Source organism: Saccopteryx leptura, chromosome 1, assembly GCF_036850995.1.
Source record: "Saccopteryx leptura isolate mSacLep1 chromosome 1, mSacLep1_pri_phased_curated, whole genome shotgun sequence".
Classification (NCBI taxonomy): Eukaryota; Metazoa; Chordata; class Mammalia; order Chiroptera; family Emballonuridae; genus Saccopteryx; species Saccopteryx leptura.
Window position 1 is genome coordinate 197,864,296 of NC_089503.1, and position 25,092 is coordinate 197,889,387.

Genomic DNA, 25,092 nt, shown 5'->3' on the forward strand with positions numbered 1-25,092 from the left:
TAGTGACTTTATTCACGGGGGACTGAGCCTCTGGGTCCTGGCTGCCCTCCTTCCCACGAATAAGTGAAAGGTTTGTGGGGTGAACTGTGAGGCACCTGGTGGCCACGGTCCATGGACTACACTGATGCTTCTGGTACCTCTCCTGTCCCCTCCTGGATTGGCCCGGCACTTGGGACTCTCCCTGGAGCCCTGAGCCCCTGCCATCACGCCCTTCTCACGCCGTGGCTGCTGCTCTCACCCGTTTTCTTTCCAACTTTGGCAGAGAAATGCCGGCATGCTCCCATGGGTGCGAGGGCAGCAGACACATCCACCCCGCCACAGGTCCGGGCAGCCCTGCTCCTGCACACGGCTGCTCGCGCCCGCCAGGAAGCTGACTTTCTGGGAAATGGGGTTCCTGACTCATGGGGACCAGCCTGGAAGGGGGCAGGTGGGGGGGGCAGCATGCTGCTCTGCTGTTACTCTTTATTCCACAGATGCAGGTGTCCCACCTGCTGGACATGGGGCTACTGGTGAGCGACAGCATGCCTTGAGCAGGGTGCCCATGCTAAGGTGTGTGTGCACCTGTTTCCTTAGGAGACACTGCTACAGCACACTTGTGGGCCCAACGGTAAGATGAGCTCCCGTGGGGAGAGTGTGTAAGAACGCCCGGGCTGCTTGCACACACTCTCCCTGTCCGCTCCGCCTGACAAGGGACCCCCGAGGCAGCACTGGGCCCCATTACGGACTGCCCAAGCAGAGAGCTCAGGAGGAGAAAAACAAGATGTGTTTAGCAATGCCCATGACACATCACAGTGAATGCCTCGTGGTTCTGGAAACCGGAGACAGACTCCCCGTGGGGCCTGAGCTCTCTATCCCGAGAACAAAGCGGTCCCTTCCTACAGGAGGTCAGCTCAGCCAAATCTGACAATGGGGAAGCACTTGCTCTCCCCACCAGGCTGTTGCGGTGAATGATTAATCGAGGGGACTATTGCTGATGGCAATGGTTGCCGGATATCAGGTGTGTCCAGGGCAAACAGCCAGCCCAGGACGAGAGGACTGCTGAAACAAGCAGATTGTAGCAGTGCCATTTGGCAGCCTTAGCGGTCAGACGTTCACCTCCGCACCTCCTTTTATCTCATGTACAAGGCAGCCACAGAGGACAAGCGCTGTGGCTGGGAGTGAGGTGTGGCCCGGGGAGGGGACAGTCAGCATCAGTGAGGCTCCCCGGCTCTTTGGCCCCAGCACCCCCCCCCCCCCCCACTTGGGCAGTAGGGCTGTCTCTTGGGACAGCATCATCAGGAGGTGTGTGAGCAGGCGCAGGGACCTCGTGGTTCCTGCCCCTGCCCACCTCGAAGAGTGGGCACCTCGAGGCAGACCTGGGCGACTGGGGGTGAACCTGGAGCCATGGTTTCTGTGTCTCAGCAGGAGCCCCGATGAGACGGCACATTTCCTTTACGTGTGTGTCTCTGAGTGGGCTTCCCTGTCTCCGTGTTCATTGAGGGACATCCTCAGTGGGTCCCTGGCTTCAAGACCACGTTTCTTGCTCTGTGGGCGGGCAACCCCTTCATAACGGACACAAGCAAACCTCTGGAGTCTGACCTGGGCTCAGCTCACTGGCTCGCTGCTCACGTTGTTAACTGGCTTCGCCTTGGCCTCGGGATTTCTCTGACTTTTTTAGGCACTCAAGTATACATTTAAAGGATATTTGCTTTATTTTATATCACATTTCCAAATATTTGTAATCCTTATACTTTATAAATATGTATTTCATCCTTACCATTCATAAGTATCATAATTTGCAAGTATAGAAATACGCCATAAGGGGGCTTTCAAGTTTTCTACTCAGATTTCTTTTGATGCAAATGATTAGTACTTTGATTCCATTCATAACTTTTGTGGGTTTCTATTTTGAACAAATTGTTTGCGAATTGGAAACATACAGCTTTTTCCCTTTCAAGGCTGAAGAGAGCTTAACACACCAGCATAACCTCTGCTTATTTAGAGTCCCTGTGCATTTAGTGTTCGGTAGTTTAAAACAGACAGCTGCCTGGCCGGATAGCTCCTGGGTTAGAGCCTCTGTCGTCCCAAAGCACAGAGGTTGCCGGTTTGACCCCCGCTCAGGGCTCATACAGCAGATCTGTGTTCCTATCTCTCTCTCTCTCCCCCTTCTTCTCTCTCTAAAATTAATACATAAGAAAAAAATTTTTTTAAAGAAATAAGAAATAAAAGAGAAAACCGTCCCCTGACATCTGCACATGTCACACTGAGGCACCCGTCTGAAGAGAAGACAGCACAGCTCAGAGCAGGCGTGTGGGTGCCAACGGCTGTCCAGGACTTCTCTTCTGCAAGAGCACTGTGGCCTCTGTGGACAGAACGAGTGTCCACTGGAGACACTTCACATGGTCAGAATTTATTTGGAGAAAATCATGAAGATGTGATCTCTGGAAAAGGGCAGTAAGTCAGTCATCATTCTCCAGTGACCCCCCCCCCCCATTTATTTTCCTTTCACTAGGAAAAAAAATATTTTTTTAAAAGCAATTCTATTCTTTGCTTGTACCTAGTCAGGGAAGATTGCTCTTTTAAATGAAACTCAACCGCCGGTGCTCTGTCGTGGTCAGACAACCTAAATTAAAGTACTGTTTCCCATGAGCTTCCATTTCCTTTGCCTTTAGCTGTGTGAACTGGGAACAGCCTAGACACTCTGCCTCACACGAAGGGGGCTTGTCTCGCGGCGAGGCACAACTATGAGTGAGACACTCGGCACTGGACACTGCCTTCCTGCCTCTAGACGGGCGGCCCTGGGCGGCTCCAGGACCAGTTGAATGGAAGGGAGGGTCACTGTGCCCCCAAACTCACCGCACCTGCTGGGGCACAGCGCTGGTCTCTAATGCTTCCAGGGGGCCCGCTGGACCCACTCCGGATGGATCTGCAGCCTTCCACAATTAAAATGCATTAAGAGAATGAAGTGGACAAACCAGCCAGCGCTGGCTGGGGCCCAGCGCGTGCGTTGGGCTAGAACTTTACCCTCAACTCAGCTCAGCGCCTTGGTGACAGGGCTGGTAGTGCCCGCCTGCCACAGCCTCGCTGGGATCTTCAGGCGAAGCACGTGGGAAGTGTTGTTCTCCGACTGGCAGCAAAGGGTACGATGAAAAGAAGCCTGTCCCTGAGAGGTGTCTCGGCTAAGGAGCGGACATTTTCCAGCTAACAGGACCACAGGTCAGCTTGGCGTGAAGTCGCCCAATTTGTCAGACCCGTGTGCTCTCTGCCTGACATTCAACGCCCACAAATGACCACTCACACTTGTACCTGGTTGTCCGCTTGCCTTTTTATTTTTACAGAGCACGGTGACACGAGGACACAGCTGGTGGGTGAAGAGTTCGCACAGTGGGAAACCACCTTGACCGCCGCTTGGCGGCTGTGGCCTGTCCACGTGGCTCGTCTCTGAAACGCTTCTAGGGTGAGGGTGGGGCGGAGAAACACGAAGTCACCATTCATGGTCATTTAGAATGACTGAGAGCTAAACATATGCAAAGTAACTCCTTCCTTCATGTTTGTACAAAAATAGTGCCAGAAACTATCTGTTCAAATGTATTGAAAAGGTATAAGAATGCAGAGATATAAATAGTGGCTAGTGATGACTCATAAGCTTTCCTCTTCTTAACCATTATGGAAACTTACATTTTCAACTATTTACATCACAGTCAACAGCATCCATTCAGACATGGTTACACAGGCTCTTGAGAAGTACACGGATGGGCAATGTGAGCTTCAGTCCTTCCTTCCTCGCTCCCCGCGAGGGCGCAAGGGGGCCCAGGATGGCGCGCTGACGCGCACAGTCTAAGGACCCTCCCCAGCTGGCATGTGGGAAGCAGTGCTCCCAAGGCAAGGCGTGACCCCTTACACCGGCGGTCCGCATGCTCCTAATGGCCCACATGACGCATGCTCTCAAGAAGACAGGGTGGGCACTGACAGTAATAGGGTCCAGGTCGGGAGGTCCTTGGAAACCGTGGAATACACACGTGACAGGCGAGACAGAGTGACGTACTGTGTCCTCTGTCCTCACAGGAGACCGGCAGGCTCCGGACTGAGCTGGGCATGCTCCCAGCTCTGCCCAGGAGGTGTGGGGCCCCCGGCAGTGGTTGCAGTGTCTGCCTGGCACACGCGGGGACACAGCAGCTCGAGGCAGGTCTGAGACGGCAGGGACAGGACATCACCCTGTCACCAGAGCTGCTCCCAGGACAGGACAGCAGTAGCACCTGTCCCTCCCCTCGTGTGGACACACAGCACAGCAGTGCTGCTGATGACATTTTAGGGGTAGGACCAGAGAGAAGCGGAGGCTGGGTGGACACATGAGTGAGCTCGGTGCTGAAAATAAAGGCACTTCACCGTGAGTGAGGCGAGGACGCACCTGCAACCCGTTTCCTCCCAGATTCCACCATGGCCCGCACATCTCCATGCTCCCTTCGTGGCTTGTTACCTCCGGTAAGAGCTTGATGGTACCAGCATTGCCAGCAGGGCTTGTACTTGGCGGCCGGGCACTCACTGGTGGTCTGCGCGAGTCGCCCGGTGATGTGGTCACTGTTCTTTCAGTACCAGGGGCTCAGCCTACAAGGTGGCACGTAGGGTTTGCTCACCGTGGACCGTGGCCCTGCGCCCATGCCGACAGTGTTCTCCGGGGCCCGTCGGGGCTCACAGAGTTGCTGCCTTCTGTGACCTTCTCCGTGGAGATAGGGGCTCTGCCCAAACAGAATGCCTTCGGCTGGTCTGGGCGCACAGAGGTCGTGACCTTCTCAAGTTCACACAGGACTGGGAATGGCAGAGGCCACGGCTCTGAAAGCTACAAGGCCGGGCAATTCCACGGACATCTTCCACCCAGTAAAACGTGGGGCCTTGGTGGGCTGAAAATTGAAATGAAATGGTACAACATTCCTCAGTTAAAACAAACAAAAACAAACTCCATGAATCTGGAATAGACACCGTCCTGCTGGTGATGGGTAACAGTGCAGGGGGTGCAGAAGACTGCACATGGGGGAACAGGGGTCTGCAACTGTGAACACGCAGATTATTCTTGTATGTTGTTATTCACTACTGTATAATTTTCCGTATGAACTGTAGAGTGCCCTGTACATATGTATTTCCAATTTAAGGAGATATCGGGAAGGAAATATTCACACAAGAATAAAAACTTTGATTTGTGCCCACATACCAGACATTAATTGATGCATGGAATGATTTTCAAGAAAATTAAAATTATTGGAACCAATGGACTAGTCCTAAAGAAATGCCATTCTCCTCTCTGAGCTAAAATAGGTGTGACATTGCCTAACTTCTAATTTCTAAAACAGTAAAAATCTATCTAAAGGTAAACCAAACAAATTTCTCATCTAAATAACATCTTTTTGCTTATTAAAAAGACACACACACACACACACACACACACACACACACCCTCCACACATCGTCTACGATGTCTTCTAAAATCTCGGTAACATGTACCAGAGGGGTCAAAACAAACCACGGCAGCCCGTGACTACAGACTTCAGTGTACGTCACAACGTGCGACAGAAAGACCGCTTGTTCAAGACTGCCACTCTGGACACGGTGTTCTGCACTGAGGAAGCACATGTGCCTACCCAGGTGGACACCAGCAGGGGACAAGTCATCGTCATGACAGCCTGTACTTTACACACCAGGGCCAGCCACCGAGAGGCAGTCTGACAGGTCTCTGCATGACACAGGATAAAACAACATCTGGAAAATACAAGTTTCGCAACAAGAACACACCCAGCAATGACACAGTCAGTAACTCTCTAGACCTGCCGTTACCACCACAGAGTAAAGGCCACATGATTTATTTTGCCTTATTATTACTTTTTACCTGAATGATAAGAATAAACATTTCAAGATACATATACACACTTTAAAAACGTTAGCAAACACATTGAGTTTTAGGCAGTTTAGAGAAAAAGGATACAAATGGAAAACACGTTTCAGTGAGGAGTCTTTGAGAATGCCGCATTACTGTATCCAAGTCGCTGCAAGAAACTCAGAAACATTTGGGGGGGGGGAGGGCAGGAGGGGTTCACAAATCAAATACCTGTCTTCCTATTCTCTGTCCACATCCCTGGGGGCTTTCCTTCCTGGAAGCAGCCGCCTGAGCCCTAACTGCTCCTCTATCACTGAACAGATGTGTTCAGGAACACGTGTGCTAGTGGACTGCCCCTCGCAGGGGCTCACATTCTAAGACAAGTGGCTACGAGAAGTACATGCCACTGTTGGCAAGCCAAGGCCCGTGTGTATGTATAAGGCACATACCCAAATTTCTGTGATTCCAGGTGGACCAGTCCTTTCAACCAAAATTAGGCATGTTCTCAATTAGTCAATCCTGCTAAATTTTCTCTGGCCTGTTTCTTACCCTACCGCATTGGGTCGGTTTAACTGCCAACCCAACGTCACAGATGGCCTTCGGCTGCACTGACTTATCTACAGTCACGGGTCACTGTCAGGCCTGGGCTCCAATCACCACGTTTTTCTCCATTTTCCATTCAGATGTCAACTGTCCACTTATCAACTGTGGTTTGTAAGATGAAGGATGAAGTTACACAGAGAAGGAGCAGAACTGACTGGGGCTCCACTTCCGGACCACACCCAACACTCAGTGAGACCCCTGATCATCAATACCCTTTCCCTTAGCAGCCCACGATTTCTCTCTACCCTACGGAGGTTTTAAGTGTCACAGAATACATTCAATCTGCTCCTAGCCTATCTTTGAGAAAGAAAAGATCCCAGACATTCTTGAAATACTGGCAATTCCCAAACCACAGAATTCATCATATAAAATTCCCAAGCAAAACCAAGCAACCCGAGTGCAAGAGGGCAGCTCACCCTTCCAGCACCCCGAGCCCCGCACGCAGGGGCGTGGTCGCCTGCCGAGAGCCGGCATCGCCCGCCCTCAGCTCAGTGGCGCAAAACACAGAGACACGGAATTGTCCCCCAGAGACCATTCCCGCGGTGCTGTCAGAAGCTGTGCAAAAATACCAATACAGCAGTGGGAAGGGCACTTCCAGCCTTCCAGTGTCCAGTGAGGCAGGGCACCCGCGGACCAGACCGCGGTCATGGTCCGCGGGCACCAGCACCCCCCAGCAGGCCGTCAGCTCCGCTGGGCCTGGCCGCTGTCCCCGTTCACCAGCGTCTTCTCCTGCTGCTCGGCCAGGGCCTGCCACTTCTGCCTGTTGTTCCGGCAGCCGGCAAGCAGAGGGAAGCAGTCCTGTGAGATGTGGGTCAGGGCCTGCAGGAGGCGAGAGAAAGCAGTCAGCCACTGGGACGCCCGCCCAGGCAGGAGCCCTGTCCCCAAGCTGTGCCAGGGTCCCCGTCTCCACCCACACTCATCCCGGGCAGGACCCTGGGCCGGGCCTTCACAAGCTCCGTGATCACACGCGGGTCCACTTCGGAGTGAGTCCACTCCGAGACACAGAGCAATCACATGCATTCCAGAATGACAGCGCCGCGCTAGGGAGATGGCCCTGGGGGAGCCCGGTGGCGGGGGAACAGTCCGCGGTGCCCTTATGTGGTGCAGACACCCCCCACCCCCAAGTGCGACTCTACGGGGTCAGCTGGGTTTTGGTGTGTCTTTCCAGAAAGTGGTTTCACACCAGGGACTTCAATCAGTTTCTCTCCAAGAACGGGACGGAGAGTCACCTGTATCCCTCCGCGGTATTATATTTATATGTAGAACCGCAGTGCCTAACATTCAGATGAAAGGATGTCCGCCACCGGGTTCTTAACAGTAGAGATGCAGCGACAGGGTTAGGGAATCTGTGTCCTAGTCTACAGTCTTTGTTGCTGTCCCAGAAGGACCTCTGACACAGAAAGATGGACGTTATCATATACACTGTGAGTTGCACCAAGCAGTTTTGTTAAATGGACAGATGGGAAAACGTCACAGCGCGCATACACCAGTAGGTTAACAGACTCGTCTCTGAGTCGTGGGCTCAAAAATCACTTTTTCTGTTTGCTTCTCCGCGTTCTCTGATTTAATGAGCATCCTTCCGTAAAAAAAAAAAATAATGTACATGTACCGCTCCGTGTGCCCAGAGTTTAAGGGCAGAGTGATTGAAGTGAGCTCCCTGTGCGCACACGTGCAGAAGGAGCCTGCATCGTGGGAGATCTGGCTGGTATTGGGCCGTATTTACGGGCACGGGGAAAGAACGAGATGCCGGCACGTCAGTACCCTGAACTGAGGACCTCACTCTGCGGAGGAAAGGGCCTGCCGCAGGACAAGGAGAACCTCGCGTGCTAGAAGCCGTGCTCCGAGCCCGCCTGCGCAGAGGAGCGGACTAGTGGACCCAGCCACAGTGGGAGACAACACAGGTGTCTGCGCGGTGCTCCATCCACTTTTCCCTGCTGCCCCCCCACCCTCTCCCCACCCCCCCCCACCCCCTCCCCACCCCCGCCACATTGAGAAATTCTTCTGAACCTCTGGACTCGGGAGAGAACGGGCTCGTCATGACCCCGCTTGACTGGGGCCCATGTCCCAGCATCCAGGGAGATGACCTTCACAGACTCAAGTTACTGCCTCTGGCCATGATTGCATCGCAGGACCCCAGGGTTCCCTGTGGCCTCTACTCTCTAGGACAGCGCCAGGCTACCAGCTCCTTTCCCAGATGCAACCTGAGACAGTCTCCCGTCCCAACTTCTAAAGATAGGGACAACATCTGTTTTCTGGACTTGGGGATACACATCTATCTCAACTGGCACACGAGATGTTCTGTTTTGTTTTGTCAGGGGAGGGATCCCTTGCCAGCAGATGCATGGGAATGGGAACTTGCAGTATTCTTCCAGCCTCCTCCTTTTGATCGATTCTCATAAAAATGTGTCAACAATACCAAAGCTACACTGTACCCTGAGAAAGAGCTGGGTAATTGGTCATCTTTATAGAGGCCAAAACTGACACTGAATGGGAATGCGCAGACCTAGAGCCTGCCCAGTACAGCTTCTCGTAATCCTGGCTCCTTGCTCCGAGTGTCCCTGTGCCGGCTTAGAGCCCAGCACGCCGTGGACGCTCCACAGACAATTGTACTCTGGTAGATTAAAGTTTTGTTTTTTTTTTTCCATTTTTCTGGAGCTGGAAACAGGGAGAGACAGTCAGACAGACTCCCGCATGCGCCCGACCGGGATCCACCCGGCACGCCCACCAGGGGGCGACGCTCTGCCCACCAGGGGGCGATGCTCTGCCCATCCTGGGCGTCGCCATGTTGCGACCAGAGCCACTCCAGTGCCTGAGGCAGAGGCCACAGAGCCATCCCCAGCGCCCGGGCCATCTTTGCTCCAATGGAGCCTTGGCTGCGGGAGGGGAAGAGAGAGACAGAGAGGAAAGCACGGCGGAGGGGTGAAGCAAATGGGCGCTTCTCCTGTGTGCCCTGGCCGGGAATCGAACCCAGGTCCTCCGCACACTAGGCCGACGCTCTACCGCTGAGCCAACAGGCCAGGGCAGATTAAAGTTTTTGAGAGATTGTATTGTAAATATATATAAAATGCATTCCCCATTCACTGCCGACGGCGGCAAGAACAGTGAAATAGAAGCCCCATGCCAGCCTCCGTGGAGCCACAGTTTCAGTTCACGCCAGTCCGCATTGGGCGAGGCTGGCAGTTCTCACGGAATTACCTCGTACAGCTGCAGGCAGATGGCGTCTATGAAGCCCACCTGCATGCTGGGGATTTTGTTTTTCTTCTCTCTGTTCATGAGGTCCTGGAAACACAAACACAGGGACAGAAGAGACAGTCACTGATCTGTAGTCACAAAAAGAACACAGCATCCATTGGCTAGAAAGGGGCCGCTGGGCCAGCCGAGGAAAGCCTGCTACATTCTCGCCAGCCTCCTGACCTTGGCTAGTGGCCTCCGGCACTGCCCACTAGGACCGCGTTCAGGGAGTGAACGTGCCTTGTCTTCGGCTTTGTTTGTCCTGGCTGTGATGTTCCCCATAACACCCAGAACTCCTCACTGACTTAGAGCTGACCCCTGACCTCAAGTTCATTTAGTGACCTGGCCTAAAACCCACCACTGGCCTACAGTCAACTGTTGGCCTACGGTTCATTGCTGATGTAGACTCAACCACGGATGTGTATCAGGAGAACACACACACGCTCTGAATTGTCTTCCGTTGTGGAGTCAGACACCCTCCCCCCTGTGAAAGAGAGAGCTGCGGCTACAGCTGATGACAGTCCAGTTCACACAGAGCATTTTGAGTGAAGATGTCAGGAATTCATGACCAGAGCCCCAAAGGAGCCTGGCACCGTCACAGGAAGCAACGAGTCTGTCTCAGAGCTCGTTTAACGTCAAGTGACTTCTCTTTTCGCTATCACCATCCCTCTGCCTTACCGCTTTCTACAAAGATTCTGGGCATCCACAGAAGACTGAACAACTGTGAGAAACTCAGGATGTCCCCAGCTGAGGACAAAGAGCAGAGGGGTGGAACTGCCCCCAGAGCAGGGGCCTCTCTTCACCATGCCCTGTTTAATATGAGCTCAAGAAACGGTCATTTGAACAAACCAAAAAAATATATATATAATACACACACACACACACACGCACACACACACACGCTTCATTTTCAAGAGAAACTCATTCCAAAAGATAGAAATGGTTTACGAGGAATCTTTCTGTTGTATTTGAGATCCACACTCTATGTAAAAGGTAATATGTATAAACAAACAAACAAGCAAATACTTCAAAATCTGTATGTCTTCCAACACAGCAGTCCTGGGACTTTATCCCCAAAAGATGATGAAAACATTTAGCAACATAGATTTTCATCACGGCACTGTTTAGAACAGTGAACGTTGCAAATGTTACACCAGAGGAAGTGGGCACATTATAGATACATCTCTTTTATGTAACCACCATGAATAACATGTCGAAGGTCTCTGTTAGAATGAAAAGTGACTCATGAAATTTAAATGAGAAAAGCAAATTATTGTCCTAGCCAGTTGGCTCAGTGGTAGAGCATTGGCCCAGTGTGTAGATGTCCTGGGTTTGATTCTCGCTCGGTCACGGTACACAGAGGAAGTGACCATCTGCTTCTCCATCCCTCCCCTCTTCCTTCTCTCTCTCCTCTGCCCCCTCCCACAGCCATGGCTCAAATGGTTCAAGCAAAGTTGACCTCAGGCGCTGAGGATGGCTCCATAGCTTTGCCTCAGGCACTAAAATAGCTCAGTTGCTGAGCAACGGAGTAGTGGCCCCAGATAGACAGAGCATCGCCCAGGTAGAGGGCTTGCGAAGTGGCTCCTGTTCAGGACATAGGCGAGAATCTGTCTCTCCGTCTCCCTGCCTGTCACTTAATAAAGAAAAAAAAAATAGAAAAGAAAAAGCAAATTACAAAAATGTATAATTTAATATAAAGAAAAATAAAAATGAGAAGAAATTGTGTTCCTAAGGGAAGATCTCAGTGACACGTAAAGTTTACAATTAAAAAAACAAAAAAAACTTTTGGATAAGTATCTGCACAGTCCCACCCACCGAGCCTCATGCTCACCGCAGGCTCTATGTTGAGCTCTCTCCTCTCTTTGTCTCCCTGGTCAAAGAACTCAGTGGCCACCAGCTCTGCTATCTGCAACAAACAACAGGTCAAGTTCTGGCAGTTTGGAGCATGTCTCCCTGCAAAGGAGAGTTTGAATGAAGATACAAAAATCTGTCTAATCTGTAGCTTTCAAACGCTCCCATAAAATCAGAATGACGCAGGAATAAGGAGTGAGTGAAATTATGTCTTGTTGGCTTTAGACGTGCGCCTCATCACGCCGGCTGGAGTCTATAATCTGTCACTATGCAGAAGGTGGTAAGGTGTCATCTCAGCATCCGCACTTAGTGGACAAGAAAGTGGAGGGAGCCTGTCTGTGTGCACAATCAGGGAGGGACCGTGCTCTGGTAACACCAGTGCCGGGAAGGACACGGGTTGGGCACACCGTGATGGGCGCGGAGGCCTGGCAAGTTTTTTTATTGATCAGCGGGATCCTCTTCTCTCTTTCTCTCTCAATTTTCCTTCTATGGTCTGCGGTCGGTTCTTGTTGAATACACTGGGTTGTCCATCTGCTGTCCCTGTCTAGATTTGGCTGAGCCCCCCAGCCCTGTGTTGTTTTATGTCTCTGGGCCCTTCATTTCCAGGCCCTGGTAATGTAGTCTGGAGGCTTGATTAGGCTGAAACAGGGATTTTTTTTTTTCCATTTTAATTTATATAAACAGTGCTGTGTGCTTCTGACCAGGGCTGTCTGTCTAATGCCTGGCTGACTCTCTGTGATGTTAGCAACTGTGCATGGTCTCTGCCTAGATTCAGTTACTTAGGGGCTGCAAAGCTGACATTCAAGCAATCAGTTATTGCTTTTTCCTTTATTAGCTGCAATACAATAAAGAAAAAGTGCCCTACGTGGGTGGGTGTACAACTGGTAATTGAAAAGGAGAAAGGCTTGATCTAATTTTACTTACCATTAAAATAAAATAACTTGTTTCACCACCAAAGCATCCACCAATGATGACCAGGGAAGGTTTTGCTTTCGTCTCCTGATGACTCCTTTGAACTCTTCAGTTGTAATGCATGTAATGTATTTCGATCCCTACTGATGCCCAGACTCTTCCATTTTGGGCAATGGGGAGTATTCAGTGGGTTCCTCTGTCCTGCCCCGACCCCCCTCCCAGTCGTCACCGCCTCCTCGCTGTCCGTGACAAGCTGTCCTGGGCTCCCCTGGTGCGTTTCCGGCTACAGAACTGCTGTCCGCCATGTCTTTGTGGGGCCCGCCCTCCTTCACCTGGAGGTGTTTTAAACCTCAGTCGGGTATTAGGTGTGTCCATCACCCCCTTGATCTTTGATCATGATGTTGAGTCCCCGAGGGGACGCAGCTGGGGCACAGCACCCGCTCACACCCTATTTCAGATTCAGGGCCAGGACGGCAGGAAGGACTTCTGCCTGACCACGCCCACGGCAGACCTGTATCCTCACTCACGCTCACAGCCCTTTCTCAACAACCCCAGCATCCTTCCTGCCTGCTCTCACCCCTCGTCGCCCACTGCAGGTAACTGACGATCTAGACAGCACCCCCCCCCACCCCCCCACCCCCCCACCCCCGTACTCGGTCACTGAAAACAATCCTAGGGGCTTTTCCGGCTCACTCTTTTTGTGGTCAAGGCCCATCCCAGGAGAGAGACACGGTCCCAGGAGTGTGTTAGCGTCACTGGGAATGAAACGGTCCGTCCCAGCGTGGTGTCACAGCCCAGATCAGCTGTGTGTCCTTTCACTCCCAAGGCTTTGTCAGGGCAAAGGTTCAGTTTTATCTTATAATTATAGAAATAATTATAAACGCTGCGTTGTTAGAAGAACCCACTCATGTTTTTATTTAGTATCTGGCTGGTTCAATCCTCTGCACCGAACCCCCCCTGCTCCATTGGGAATTTGAGTTTGCCAAGTAGAGCTGATTTTGTCTTCTGCCCCCTGGTGGTGGAGAAGGGGAAAGCGTCCCAACGATTGAGTTAAAATCTGTCTGCCCAGCTGTTTCAGATGCTGTCTTTACTCACTAAGCGTTCTATGCAGTCTCCAGTGTCTTCTTGACTTCCGCTGGTCCATCACCCACACCAAACCATTTTGATTCTAGAGGCTTCACAGAATTGCTTTTATTGTGCCTGTACTACAACCTCACTACTCTATCTTTTTAGGGAATGATTGGGAAGAAAGAAAGGACACATGAAAATACAAGTTCTTCCCTGTCCCATTATTAAAGGGATGTGCCCAGAACATCTCCAAGTGAGCCAGGAGCAGCGCTTACCAAAGGAAAACTGACCAACCGCTCGGGCTTTGCCATGTTAATAACACAGGTGCCCTCTTTCTTAATACGCTTACACAGAGCGTTAGGTGCTAATGATCTTCTACAAAAGAAAACTTGTTCCTGTCCAATTACCTGCTTTTGATACTACTAAAAAATTAGATAACAGGTCCCACATACACTCCAGAAGCTCCCTGTGAGAGTAAAGACTCGTACCGTCACCGAGCGACATACCCGTTGTTGGATGGGCCAGGGTTTCGTAATCGCGGACAGGTCGCAGGCCGTCATCAGCATCGCTCTGTTCAGGGACAAAGAAGCCCAACAGCCCCGTTGGCTCTGGTGAGAATGTCGCTCTCAGTAAGTCGTTACTAGAACAGAAGCTAAATTCAAGCCCTCTCACCTATGGGGACGGCACTCTGTAAAGACTAAGGCAACAGAAACAGAACATATACAGACATGTGACTGACCCCATGCTTTCCAAGGGTCACTGTTTCCATTACTGGCGAAATGCCGGGATCCGCCCTCAGACGGCCTCCGTCAGCCCTCGGCAGCAAAAGGGGGGAAATTATTAACCTTTTGGGCAAAACTGGGCTGTTGTTATTATTTGTGCTTCCCTTTGGTGTCCCGTTCTCAGGGGTCGTCTGATGAGAACACAGCGATCACTGATGGTTAACCAGCAGACGGCAGCATGGCCTGCTGGTCAGAGGCCTGTGAGAGCCAGACTTGCGGGGGGTCCCCCTAACTCACTCACATGGGTGGGGACTTGGAACGATTAAACAGTGTCTGAGGACCGAGAGGGCAGAGCCCTCAGTCCTTCCCTTGTTGAGGAAGAGACCATAGTGGGCTCGGGGCTCCGGAACCAGGTACCCCGGAACTCAGCACTGTGGCTTCTGCCCTCAACAGCACCGGGTGTTCCCAGGCCCGATGCAGATACCTGCCGCTGAGCCCTTTCCCTCGGCTGGAAGGAACAGGCAAACGGTCATCGCTCGCGATACAGAACCACACAGGCAAAGGGCTGCGTCCTCTGTCCCTCTGGGGAAACCCAACCTGAGAGGACCTTCTTCCTAATGACGTGAGGCCACGCGGAAAAGGGCTTTCTGCCACTGTTCATGTCTCTTATACCAACGCTCTTGCTACAAAGGGGCGCCCTGAAGAGCGTTCGATCCCACCCGAGACCCCCTTTCCGGAGGAGCTCAGGACTTGCCAGTAACAGCCTTCCCGATAGAAACCCGCACTCTCTTAGGCACTGCAGTCTGGCCAGCACCGTGAGAGTGCGGGAGGGACAGTGAGTGACCCGCGGGAGCTCTGTGGTCATAGTTGCGGGAGGGGAGCAGAGGCAAGGGCATGGCGCTGTGCCCGGCTTCAATTCTGCGATGAGAAAAGCTCGTCACTCTGTGCTGGGCACGGCAGCTGCTCTGCGGTTCTTTAAGCCAGTGTGCCGAGCACCAGGCCGGGACTGTCGAGCACAGCACGGCCCCATGACAGACGGCAGGGCGTCTGTGCATCGCTGCCTCATAATTGGCACCTTCGCGTCACGTACTGACAGTCTATTTCAAGAAACGCGCCGCCCTAAGCATCGCTGTGTCTTACTATTGACTCTTGGTTCTTTCTCACTGGTACCATTCTTGCTCCACAAAGACAGTCGGGGTACCAGACAAGGGGTGGTATTCAGAGCCAGAGGGGCTGGCCGGGGCCTGGGTGAGGAAGAACACGTCTGGACATGCCCCGTCCTCACCGTGTGACTCTGCCAGCGTCGTTCAAGGGCAGGAGGTGCCTCACGGCCAGACTGGCACCCCCAGTCTTCAGGGCACCATGTGCAGCTCTTTCATCCCCGAGAGCTGGGGACAGGAACGTGGGGACCGGGGGCCATTTCCGACGCTCCACCATTTAACTGCTCTTTCCAGAACAAAGGAACGATTTGTTCACCTCAGTTTGCAAGTGCCTTTCTTCTTCTACCAAATGTTCACGTTCAGCACTTTGCGCGCCGCTGGGAAATCCTGGCCTGCATCTGACACTGTCACGGCGCAGCTAACGATCGCAATACGATCTGACCATGATAGAATTAACCGGGGAGCGGACTCGAGCGCTAGGGAGAGGAAGGCTACTTACAGAAACAGCTCCTTCTGGTGAGGGTCTTCTAAATTGAACTGTTTTTTTCTTATAAGTTCAAAAAATTCTCCTCGCCTCCTTGAAAATAAAGCAAAATATTTGGTGTTATGAGGAGTTCCCCGGGCTCTCGTCTTACCCCTTTGTCCACAAAGAAATATGGACTCAGTTTTAGGTGGGAAAAGATCAATGGGTTTTTTTTTTCACTCGTCTTAGAACTCAACATAAAAATCACCATTCAAAAATCGTGAATGCCTCCCTTCTCCCCCGTCCTGTTGTCTCTGGGTGACAGAACCGCACCTCACACAGATCACCAGCAGGTGTCATCTCAGCTCTCAAACACGATTTCAGGACGACAAAACAACAGGGGTGAGGCCCGTGAGGCCAAGAAGGAATTTTAACTGTATGGCATTACAGGGTCTATAGGTTTCAGCCTTGTTTCCTATAACTCTTGTGTGTTATGAAATAGGGTCAAAAGAATAAAAGGTCCTGACCATCGCTCTCCCTCCGTACAAAGCTGTGACGTGCTTCTGAAGCAGAGAAATGCCAAGAACATCGGAATTGTGTGTGTACAGGGCGTGCTGCAGGCACCTCTTACATGCCCACCACTGTTAGCGTCTCGGGAAGTCACAGGGCACCAGAGACGCCAGGAAAACAGGGTCACCTAAGTGACAAAATGGATGGCAGGTACCTCGGTACCAGCGAGGAGACGCAGGTTTCCGGAGGATCCACGGGAGAGATTCGTGTGGCCCGGGAGGGTTGGGAAGGCTTTCTGGTTACTGGTATTTTTCAAATCCTTGGTAATTTGATTGGCTTTATTTGGCAATCCTTTTGAATCACTGAAATTTATTCAATGTCCTATGACCCTACTTGACTTTAAAGTGCTCCGAGATTCAAAGCAGTGGAGACGTCTGGGGCAGCTGCCTCCTGACGTTCAGCTCTGGCCCCGGGCACGCGCCCTGCGTGCTCGCTCGGGTCGCTTCTACGTCTTGTAATTGGCTAAGAGCACAGGTGTGACTCTCTGTACGGAGACAGAGAGGCCTCTGTGTTCCAGGGACATCCCGTGTGCGTGGCCGCCCGCTCTCCTCATGGCCACATGCCACGGAGACCTCAGTCTCACGTGCAGACTGCAGCCTGCCCACAGCTTGCACGTGTGTGCCGCACTCGAACGCATACTCTTATGTTCTGAGTCAGTGACCTCAACGTGCCGCATCTCTTCCTGGAAGGAGGCGTGCCCAGTCTGAGGAACAGCTCTGCCAGGGCACCCGCCCTTATGGTCCACCTGAGCCTTCCCCGACGTGGACGTGAGGAGGTGGACACCGTGCCAGCCCTTCCCCGGCCAGCTGATCTCAGGGCAGCTCTTGGTACTTACTTCATGTACAGGGCTAGGTCGGTCGCCAGGATCGCCTGCTTGACTATTTTCAGCGTGGTCTTGTACTCTTCGATGGAGAGACCACTGAGGATCTGGTTCCCCTTCACAGAGAAAGAAAACCGCCGTCAGTCCCACACCGGGAGGAGCTGCTGACCAGAACACATGACCGGTGCAGTCACAGAGCTGGAGCCCCTGCCTGGGGCTCTGAGCACAGGCTGCGGGGGCACCCGCTGGCTTGCGCTGGGTCCCTGAAACGCATCTCCCTTCTGCTCCCACGCCCTGTCAGGTAAGAAGACGCAGCTTCCCAGCCATGCATCTGCCGGCCTGTGCGTCTCTGCCAGCGCTAACCCTGGGCACCGTCCAGGCTGCTGCTTGCACGGGGCAGCCACAGAGTGGGTTCATCTCTGCGTTCTAGCTGCAAGTGGAATTGTGAAAAATCCACACCACGTTACTGAAGAATGGAGTGGTGAAACATTTAAACCACCGATTACTAAGAAATCATTTCTCTGTGGCTTCTGCACTGATTCCAATGGCACTGTGGTGCACACGACATCATTTTAGCTTAACACTGAGCGTAGTGTGTATCCCGGAGGAACACGCCCATGCAGACGGGTCTGGGGCCTGAGCCCCCACTGGGCTTCACGGGGTAATGCAAGCATGGTTCAAAACACCAGTCAGGATCATTTAAAAGGTGGCATAACCATGTGCTCATGACATAATGCTTCTGTATTTCTTGCCTGCAGTTTAAAGTACACCCCTCTAATCTTGAGTAGGTAAAACACACCTGGGTGCTCAGAATACACTCAACGTCTCTAATACTGCAGCAGATGGGCTTCCTAAATCCGAGGACTGAAGAGAACCCAGAGGCCGGGACTGGGGTCTGGACGCAGTGGGTAGTTCTGAAGACAGGAGCACTACCTGTGTGCTGGGCCGGGCCCAACACCTGCGCTTAGAGGATAGTGACCGGATGCAGAAATCGGGCATCTGTCTGACTGACTGAATCTGTGATTTCCACAGGAGACATTAGTGTCAAATGTTAAGTCATTTTAGATTCTGGGCCAAACAAAACTATTCAGAAAATATCTCTGATGTTTTCATTTATTATAAAATAAGACTATTTCAAGGGGGAATGGAAGTGTCTTTTGGTGTTATATTTTTATTTTCCCTTCCTAAAGCAAAAGCTGCAAATGCCTGTATATTGGGCTTCCAGGGACAGAATATATAGATGGGGCTCATGTGAGATCGGCCACATAGACCACCAGAGCCCTCGTATGTTAAGAAAAAAATAAATGGTGTAAATTACGTTATCTAACAGCAGTAGCAGCTATGGTAGGAATATTGTCGTGACTTTTGGAAGAACTCATTGTATTCTCTCTTTAACAAAAAGCAAATAGGATTATTAAAATGAAAATTTCACCCAAAGCACACGGATAGTAAATCCCAAAGAAAGGACAGATGTTTCCGCTATAACAGGACATATACATTCCTGAAAAGTCTCAGTTCTGAGAAACCACACACTAAAAATAGCCTGGTTTATGGGAAAAGCAGTGTTGAGGGCAAAGCACTGGAAGCCTGTGATGTAGCTGTGTAACCAGCGCGCAGGCCGGGCCAGAAACGGGTCCCTCTGGGGGCGATGCCGGCAGGCGGGCTGGCATCTGCAGGTCGAGCCCCCAAGGACGTGAAAGACTCAGGAGAACCACCGAGTGGAAACGCTGGCCCAGAGACGGTGCAGGTGGAACCGGATTGCTGAGAAGGGGCTTCATTCAACCCCCCGGGAGCCCAAAGCAGAACAGAGCCAGGGCCACCGGGGGCCCGCGCCTGTCCATCCTCTAAGCTCTCAGTTAGAATGGCAAGTGCTGTACGGCAGGAGCCCAGTGCATGACTCTTCCTTTCTGTGTGAAGGTCAAACCTCAACTCGTGTCATTCCGGCGTCACATCCAGGAGAACCTGTCTACGCCATGCCTCCCGACACTCAGGGCATCATCCCGCCTCCGGACGCTCAGGACATCATCCCGCCTCCGGACGCACAGGACATCATCCCGCCTCCCGACGCACAGGACATCATCCCGCCTCCCGACGCTCAGGGCATCATCCCGCCTCCCGACACTCAGGGCATCATCCCGCCTCCCGACGCTCAGGGCATCATCCCGCCTTCGGACGCACAGGACATCATCCCGCCTCCCGACGCACAGGACATCATCCCGCCTCCCGACGCTCAGGGCATCATCCCGCCTCCCGACACTCAGGGCATCATCCCGCCTCCGGACGCACAGGACATCATCCCGCCTCCCGACGCACAGGACATCATCCCGCCTCCCGACGCTCAGGGCATCATCCCGCCTCCCGACACACAGGACATCATCCCGCCTCCCGACACACAGGGCATCATCCCGCCTCCCGACACACAGGGCATCATCCCGCCTCCCGACACACAGGGCATCATCCCGCCTCCCGACACACAGGACATCATCCCGCCTCCCGACACACAGGGCATCATCCCGCCTCCCGACACACAGGGCATCATCCCGCCTCCCGACACACAGGGCATCATCCCGCCTCCCGACACACAGGGCATCATCCCGCCTCCCGACGCTCAGGGCATCATCCCGCCTCCCGACACTCAGGGCATCATCCCGCCTCCCGACACACAGGGCATCATCCCGCCTCCCGACGCTCAGGGCATCATCCCGCCTCCCGACACTCAGGGCATCATCCCGCCTCCCGACGCTCAGGGCATCATCCCGCCTCCCGACACACAGGGCATCATCCCGCCTCCCGACGCTCAGGGCATCATCCCGCCTCCCGACGCTCAGGGCATCATCCCGCCTCCCGACACTCAGGGCATCATCCCGCCTCCCGACACACAGGGCATCATCCCGCCTCCCGACACTCAGGGCATCATCCCGCCTCCCGACACACAGGGCATCATCCCGCCTCCCGACACTCAGGGCATCATCCCGCCTCCCGACACTCAGGGCATCATCCCGCCTCCCGACACACAGGGCATCATCCCGCCTCCCGACACACAGGCCATCATCCCGCCTCCCGACACTCAGGGCATCATCCCGCCTCCCGACACTCAGGGCATCATCCCGCCTCCCGACACTCAGGCCATCATCCCGCCTCCCGACACACAGGGCATCATCCCGCCTCCCGACACACAGGGCATCATCCCGCCTCCCGACACACAGGGCATCATCCCGCCTCCGGACACACAGGGCATCATCCCGCCTCCGGACACACAGGGCATCATCCCGCCTCCCGACACACAGGGCATCATCCCGCCTCCCGACACACAGGGCATCATCCCGCCTCCCGACACACAGGGCATCATCCCGCCTCCCGACACACAGGGCATCATCCCGCCTCCCGACGCTCAGGGCATCATCCCGCCTCCCGACACACAGGGCATCATCCCGCCTCCCGACACTCAGGGCATCATCCCGCCTCCCGACACACAGGACATCATCCCGCCTCCCGACACTCAGGACATCATCCCGCCTCCCGACACTCAGGGCATCATCCCGCCTCCCGACACTCAGGGCATCATCCCGCCTCCCGACACACAGGGCATCATCCCGCCTCCCGACACTCAGGGCATCATCCCGCCTCCCGACACTCAGGGCATCATCCCGCCTCCCGACACTCAGGGCATCATCCCGCCTCCCGACACTCAGGGCATCATCCCGCCTCCCGACACTCAGGGCATCATCCCGCCTCCCGACACTCAGGACATCATCCCGCCTCCCGACACTCAGGACATCATCCCGCCTCCCGACACACAGGGCATCATCCCGCCTCCCGACACTCAGGGCATCATCCCGCCTCCCGACACTCAGGGCATCATCCCGCCTCCGGACGCACAGGACATCATCCCGCCTCCGGACGCTCAGGACATCATCCCGCCTCCCGACGCTCAGGGCATCATCCCGCCTCCGGACGCTCAGGGCATCATCCCGCCTCCCGACGCTCAGGGCATCATCCCGCCTCCCGACACTCAGGGCATCATCCCGCCTCCGGACGCACAGGGCATCATCCCGCCTCCCGACACTCAGGGCATCATCCCGCCTCCCGACACTCAGGGCATCATCCCGCCTCCCGACACACAGGGCATCATCCCGCCTCCCGACACTCAGGGCATCATCCCGCCTCCGGACGCACAGGACATCATCCCGCCTCCGGACGCTCAGGACATCATCCCGCCTCCCGACACTCAGGGCATCATCCCGCCTCCCGACACTCAGGGCATCATCCCGCCTCCCGACACTCAGGGCATCATCCCGCCTCCCGACACACAGGAACGGATTCAGCCGAAGCAGCCTCACTGTGATGGACCGCATTCGGAATTTATCAGGAGGCTGCTAGACTGGGGACGTAACTCCCAGGGGAGCACACCGAGGCTGGGGGAGAGGTGCGACTGTGTCCCCCTCCACCTGCAGTGACCGGCTGGAGGTCCCTGCCTGTCTCCAGGACCTGTGTCCGAGCCCTGTCTGGAAAAGCTTGAAGTCCAGACGCGGCTGCAGCTGCTCGGACTACAGCAGAGAGGGTGCTACCCTGCGGGATGGCCTGCGTCCTTGAGCTTGGGCGGCCCAGGGTCAGGTCAGAAGACATCCTGTCTTCTCTCAAAGGACCACAGAGAGGAGAAAAAACAAAACCAAACCTGACAGGTCCTTTCAGATTTCCAGGAGCTGAGGAAGGAGCCGGGCAGTGATAAACAGGACAGCGGTGCTCGCACATATTAGGACACACCCCATGGAAAAGCTCCCTGGTGAGGATGCTCAGCCTGGATGAGGAAATCGCCCAGCAAAAAAAACCTCGGTGGACACACCCACCTGGCACTGGGAGGGAGGCACTCAGTGCCCCTCTGGAGAGAAGGCTCCTTGCCTCTCTCTCCCCTGGTCTCCCGGCTGACCTCCTGCCCTGGGGGCGTGGGGGTGCAGAAGGAGCCAGGCAGGGACGAGAGAACCTGACATGAAGTCAAGGTCAGACTCGACGTCTGACAGGACTGGGTGTTTGGGCTTCTAACCGAGAACCGTATGTGATGCGTTGGGACCTAAAATGGCTCAAGACCGTGACCGGGAAGGTCCTGGGCCGCCCCTGAGACTCCCTCTGGTACTCGGGAGAAGCAGCCCACGGGTCACCATGATCAGGTGGGTAAACCACTTCCAGGCTATATTCCCGGCTTTGTGCTGTTCACCACGGCCGTCACAGCTCACACAACAGTGCGAGCAGTGAACTGACCGGAATAAGAAAAGGAAAGTACCCCTTTAGGAAAAAAAGAGCCATTGCTAACCTGTTGGTATGCAGTGTCTTAATCTTATTTTCCTTAACACAGACACATTGAGCACAACATGCCATATGTTTTCTCACACGCATAATGTTCATTTAACCAAGCTGTGGGATAGCTTCATACCCGAACAGCCTGTGTGTGGCCAGAACCTCCCATAGACAGAGGACAGGTACTTGAGAGCTGTATCAACCACTTAACTTGACCCCCCCCCCCCGCAACCTCCCCCCCAAGGCAGCGTGACCTGAGAGCCACGATCCTGCAGCCTTGTTTCTAACGCGGATTCATATGGAATCATCATGTAGAGATGAGAAACCCGACCTCCCTCACCAGCAGCACCAGACGGCCTGGTTGTCCAGAGAAGCGAGGCCGTGGGGACCTCAGGGTTTCGGCTCTGCCTTCCTCATCCGAAAAGGGATGAAGCTCACTCAAGAATTCTGGCCCTGGGCCCTGGCCGGTTGGCTCAGTGGTAGAATGTTGGCCTGGCTTATGGAAGTCCCAGGTTTGATTCCTGGTCAGGGCACACAGGAGAAGTGCCCATCTGCTTCTCCACCCTTCCCCCTCTCCTTCCTCTCTATCTGTCTCTTCCCTTGCCCCCCCTTCTGTAGCCAAGGCTCAATTGGAGCAAAGTTGGCCTGGGCGCTGAGGATGGCTCCATGGCCTCTGCCTCAGGTGCTAGAATGGCTCTGGCCACAACGGAGCAACACCCCAGATGGACAGAGCATCGCCCCCTGGTGGGCGTGCCGGGTGGATCGAGTTGGGTGCATGCGGGAGTCTGTCTGCCTCCCCGCTTCTCACTTCAGAAAAATACCAAAAAAGAAAAAAGAATTTCGGCCCTGGGCATGAACCCAAAACATAAAAGCAGGACTGAATTTACGGAGCTCTCCTCTCCCTCACACCCCTCCCACGTGGGGTGCTCACCGGACTGTTGAGGACCATCAGGCACTGGTCGAAGTGGTGGTGCTCCATGGTCGAGTGGCAGTACAGCTGGGCCAGGGGGTGCTCGCTCCTGCAGACAGCGTGCCGAAGACAGAGAATGCTCAGAGATCACGGCCAGTGACAGACCGGAACCCTGAGGTGCAGAGAGAGGGGCAGCGCCCTTGCCCAGGGTTGCACAGAAAGTGTCAGAGGTGGGATTTGAGTCCAAGTCCAGCCGCAGAGACCGAAGTCCCCACAGGACACACGGTGCCTTCACCAAGACCGGAGCCCCATCCCCTGAGTGCTCACTGAGCACCAAGGACGGCGCTGAGCACGTCTCGAGTTACTGTCTTTCCTGTGAGGGTGGAATTTTATCTTCTCTGAGTTCCTCTGTATAGTTTTGTACAAAGTTCTTAAGTTCACTTTAAAACTCTTGCTCATTATCTCATGAAATAAGATTCTCAACATAAATATTTTTCAACTTCAGACCAGAAATATTCCCAATGAACAGTACTGGATTTGCCTTGGGGTTTTTTGTTTGTTTGTTTTTTTGTGATTTTCCCCTCATTTCCCTTAAATAAAACCAGAGTAGGTTACGGGACCTCGACCAACTGAAATTTTGTACTGTGCAATTTTGCTGTCGCCTTTGCTTTAAAACAAAAACAAAACGCCCCCTACGATCAGAAACACAGATTGTGCCACTCAGCTGTGGATGCCTTCTCACCGCTGGATGTAGGAGTTGTTCACGCCACGGTGGTCCAGGTCGTGGCTGAGGGTAGCGACCAGCAGGGCCAGCACCTCCAGGTCCGACAGCTTGCTCTGCACGGCCCGATGCGACATGCAGGGAGAAAGAGGAGAGATCCGGTGAGGGCCCTCAACCACCGCGGTCCCGTCTCGCAGCTTTTCCCCGGTGCCTTACACATACCCACACCGCCTGGCCGGCACAGAGGACCCCACGCGAGGGCCCTGCCCTGCCGGGGACAGCCACACTTTGCCTTCAGCACAAGACAAATGCTCACGTCACCTCTCAGCAGGGAGGGCCGCTATGCCCCAGCCGGTCCTCTGTCCGCCGCAGAGAATGTCCCTCACTCTTGGCGATCTGTCTATCTATGGCTGTGCAACAGTCATAATCCGCTCAGACGCCCGTCTCCTCCCTGACCTGCAGTTCCCTGCAGACTCTGCGCTCAGCGGCCACGCCCCGGAAGACTCAGACACTGTGAACACTCCGCAAGACAAAGACCAAGAGAGCGCGAGGGACGAGAACCTGGCTTGAATGTTGCGTCAGGCAGCCCAAAGCCAGCCTTCCCCACCAGCTCATCTCCAAGTGGCTGCCATTTGTGTGGTCTGCGCTCTGTTTTCCTCAGTGAGAAAGCTCGTATCAGCTCTGCACTGCTGGAGTTCTCAGCAGGTTAATTGAACACCTGTCCCGACCTGCACAGACGTCAGCATTTTGTTTTCCTTCACCAAAGCCAGGACAATGGTCCGTGCTTCCATCCTCATGACACTTCCAGACCCCGCGGAGCTCGGGACCTGCGTGTGCGTGGTCTGGGCTTTGAGGACTTCTACAATGGAACAGGTTGAATGGGAACATGAGAAACGTGGAACTTTCTCATGTACTGGAGAGTTT

The 25,092-nt window shown here is 53.9% G+C and overlaps 1 protein-coding gene across 3 annotated transcripts in view; it reads right to left on the reverse strand.

The window, feature by feature from the left end:
• Positions 1-3,289: 3,289 nt before the first annotated feature.
• The window catches only part of PDE5A (phosphodiesterase 5A), a 104,832-nt gene continuing 83,029 nt past the window's right edge, over positions 3,290-25,092 (reverse strand). For all 3 annotated transcript variants that reach the window (XM_066384430.1, XM_066384449.1, XM_066384439.1), the window contains exons 14-21: positions 24,190-24,284; positions 23,469-23,556; positions 17,261-17,361; positions 15,892-15,969; positions 14,017-14,080; positions 11,511-11,585; positions 9,644-9,727; positions 3,290-7,267 (exon numbers count right to left, since the gene is read on the reverse strand). In XM_066384430.1, coding sequence (XP_066240527.1) covers positions 7,130-7,267; positions 9,644-9,727; positions 11,511-11,585; positions 14,017-14,080; positions 15,892-15,969; positions 17,261-17,361; positions 23,469-23,556; positions 24,190-24,284 — 723 coding nt within the window. In that variant the 3' untranslated portion in view covers positions 3,290-7,129. The remainder of the gene's footprint in view (positions 7,268-9,643; positions 9,728-11,510; positions 11,586-14,016; positions 14,081-15,891; positions 15,970-17,260; positions 17,362-23,468; positions 23,557-24,189; positions 24,285-25,092) is intronic.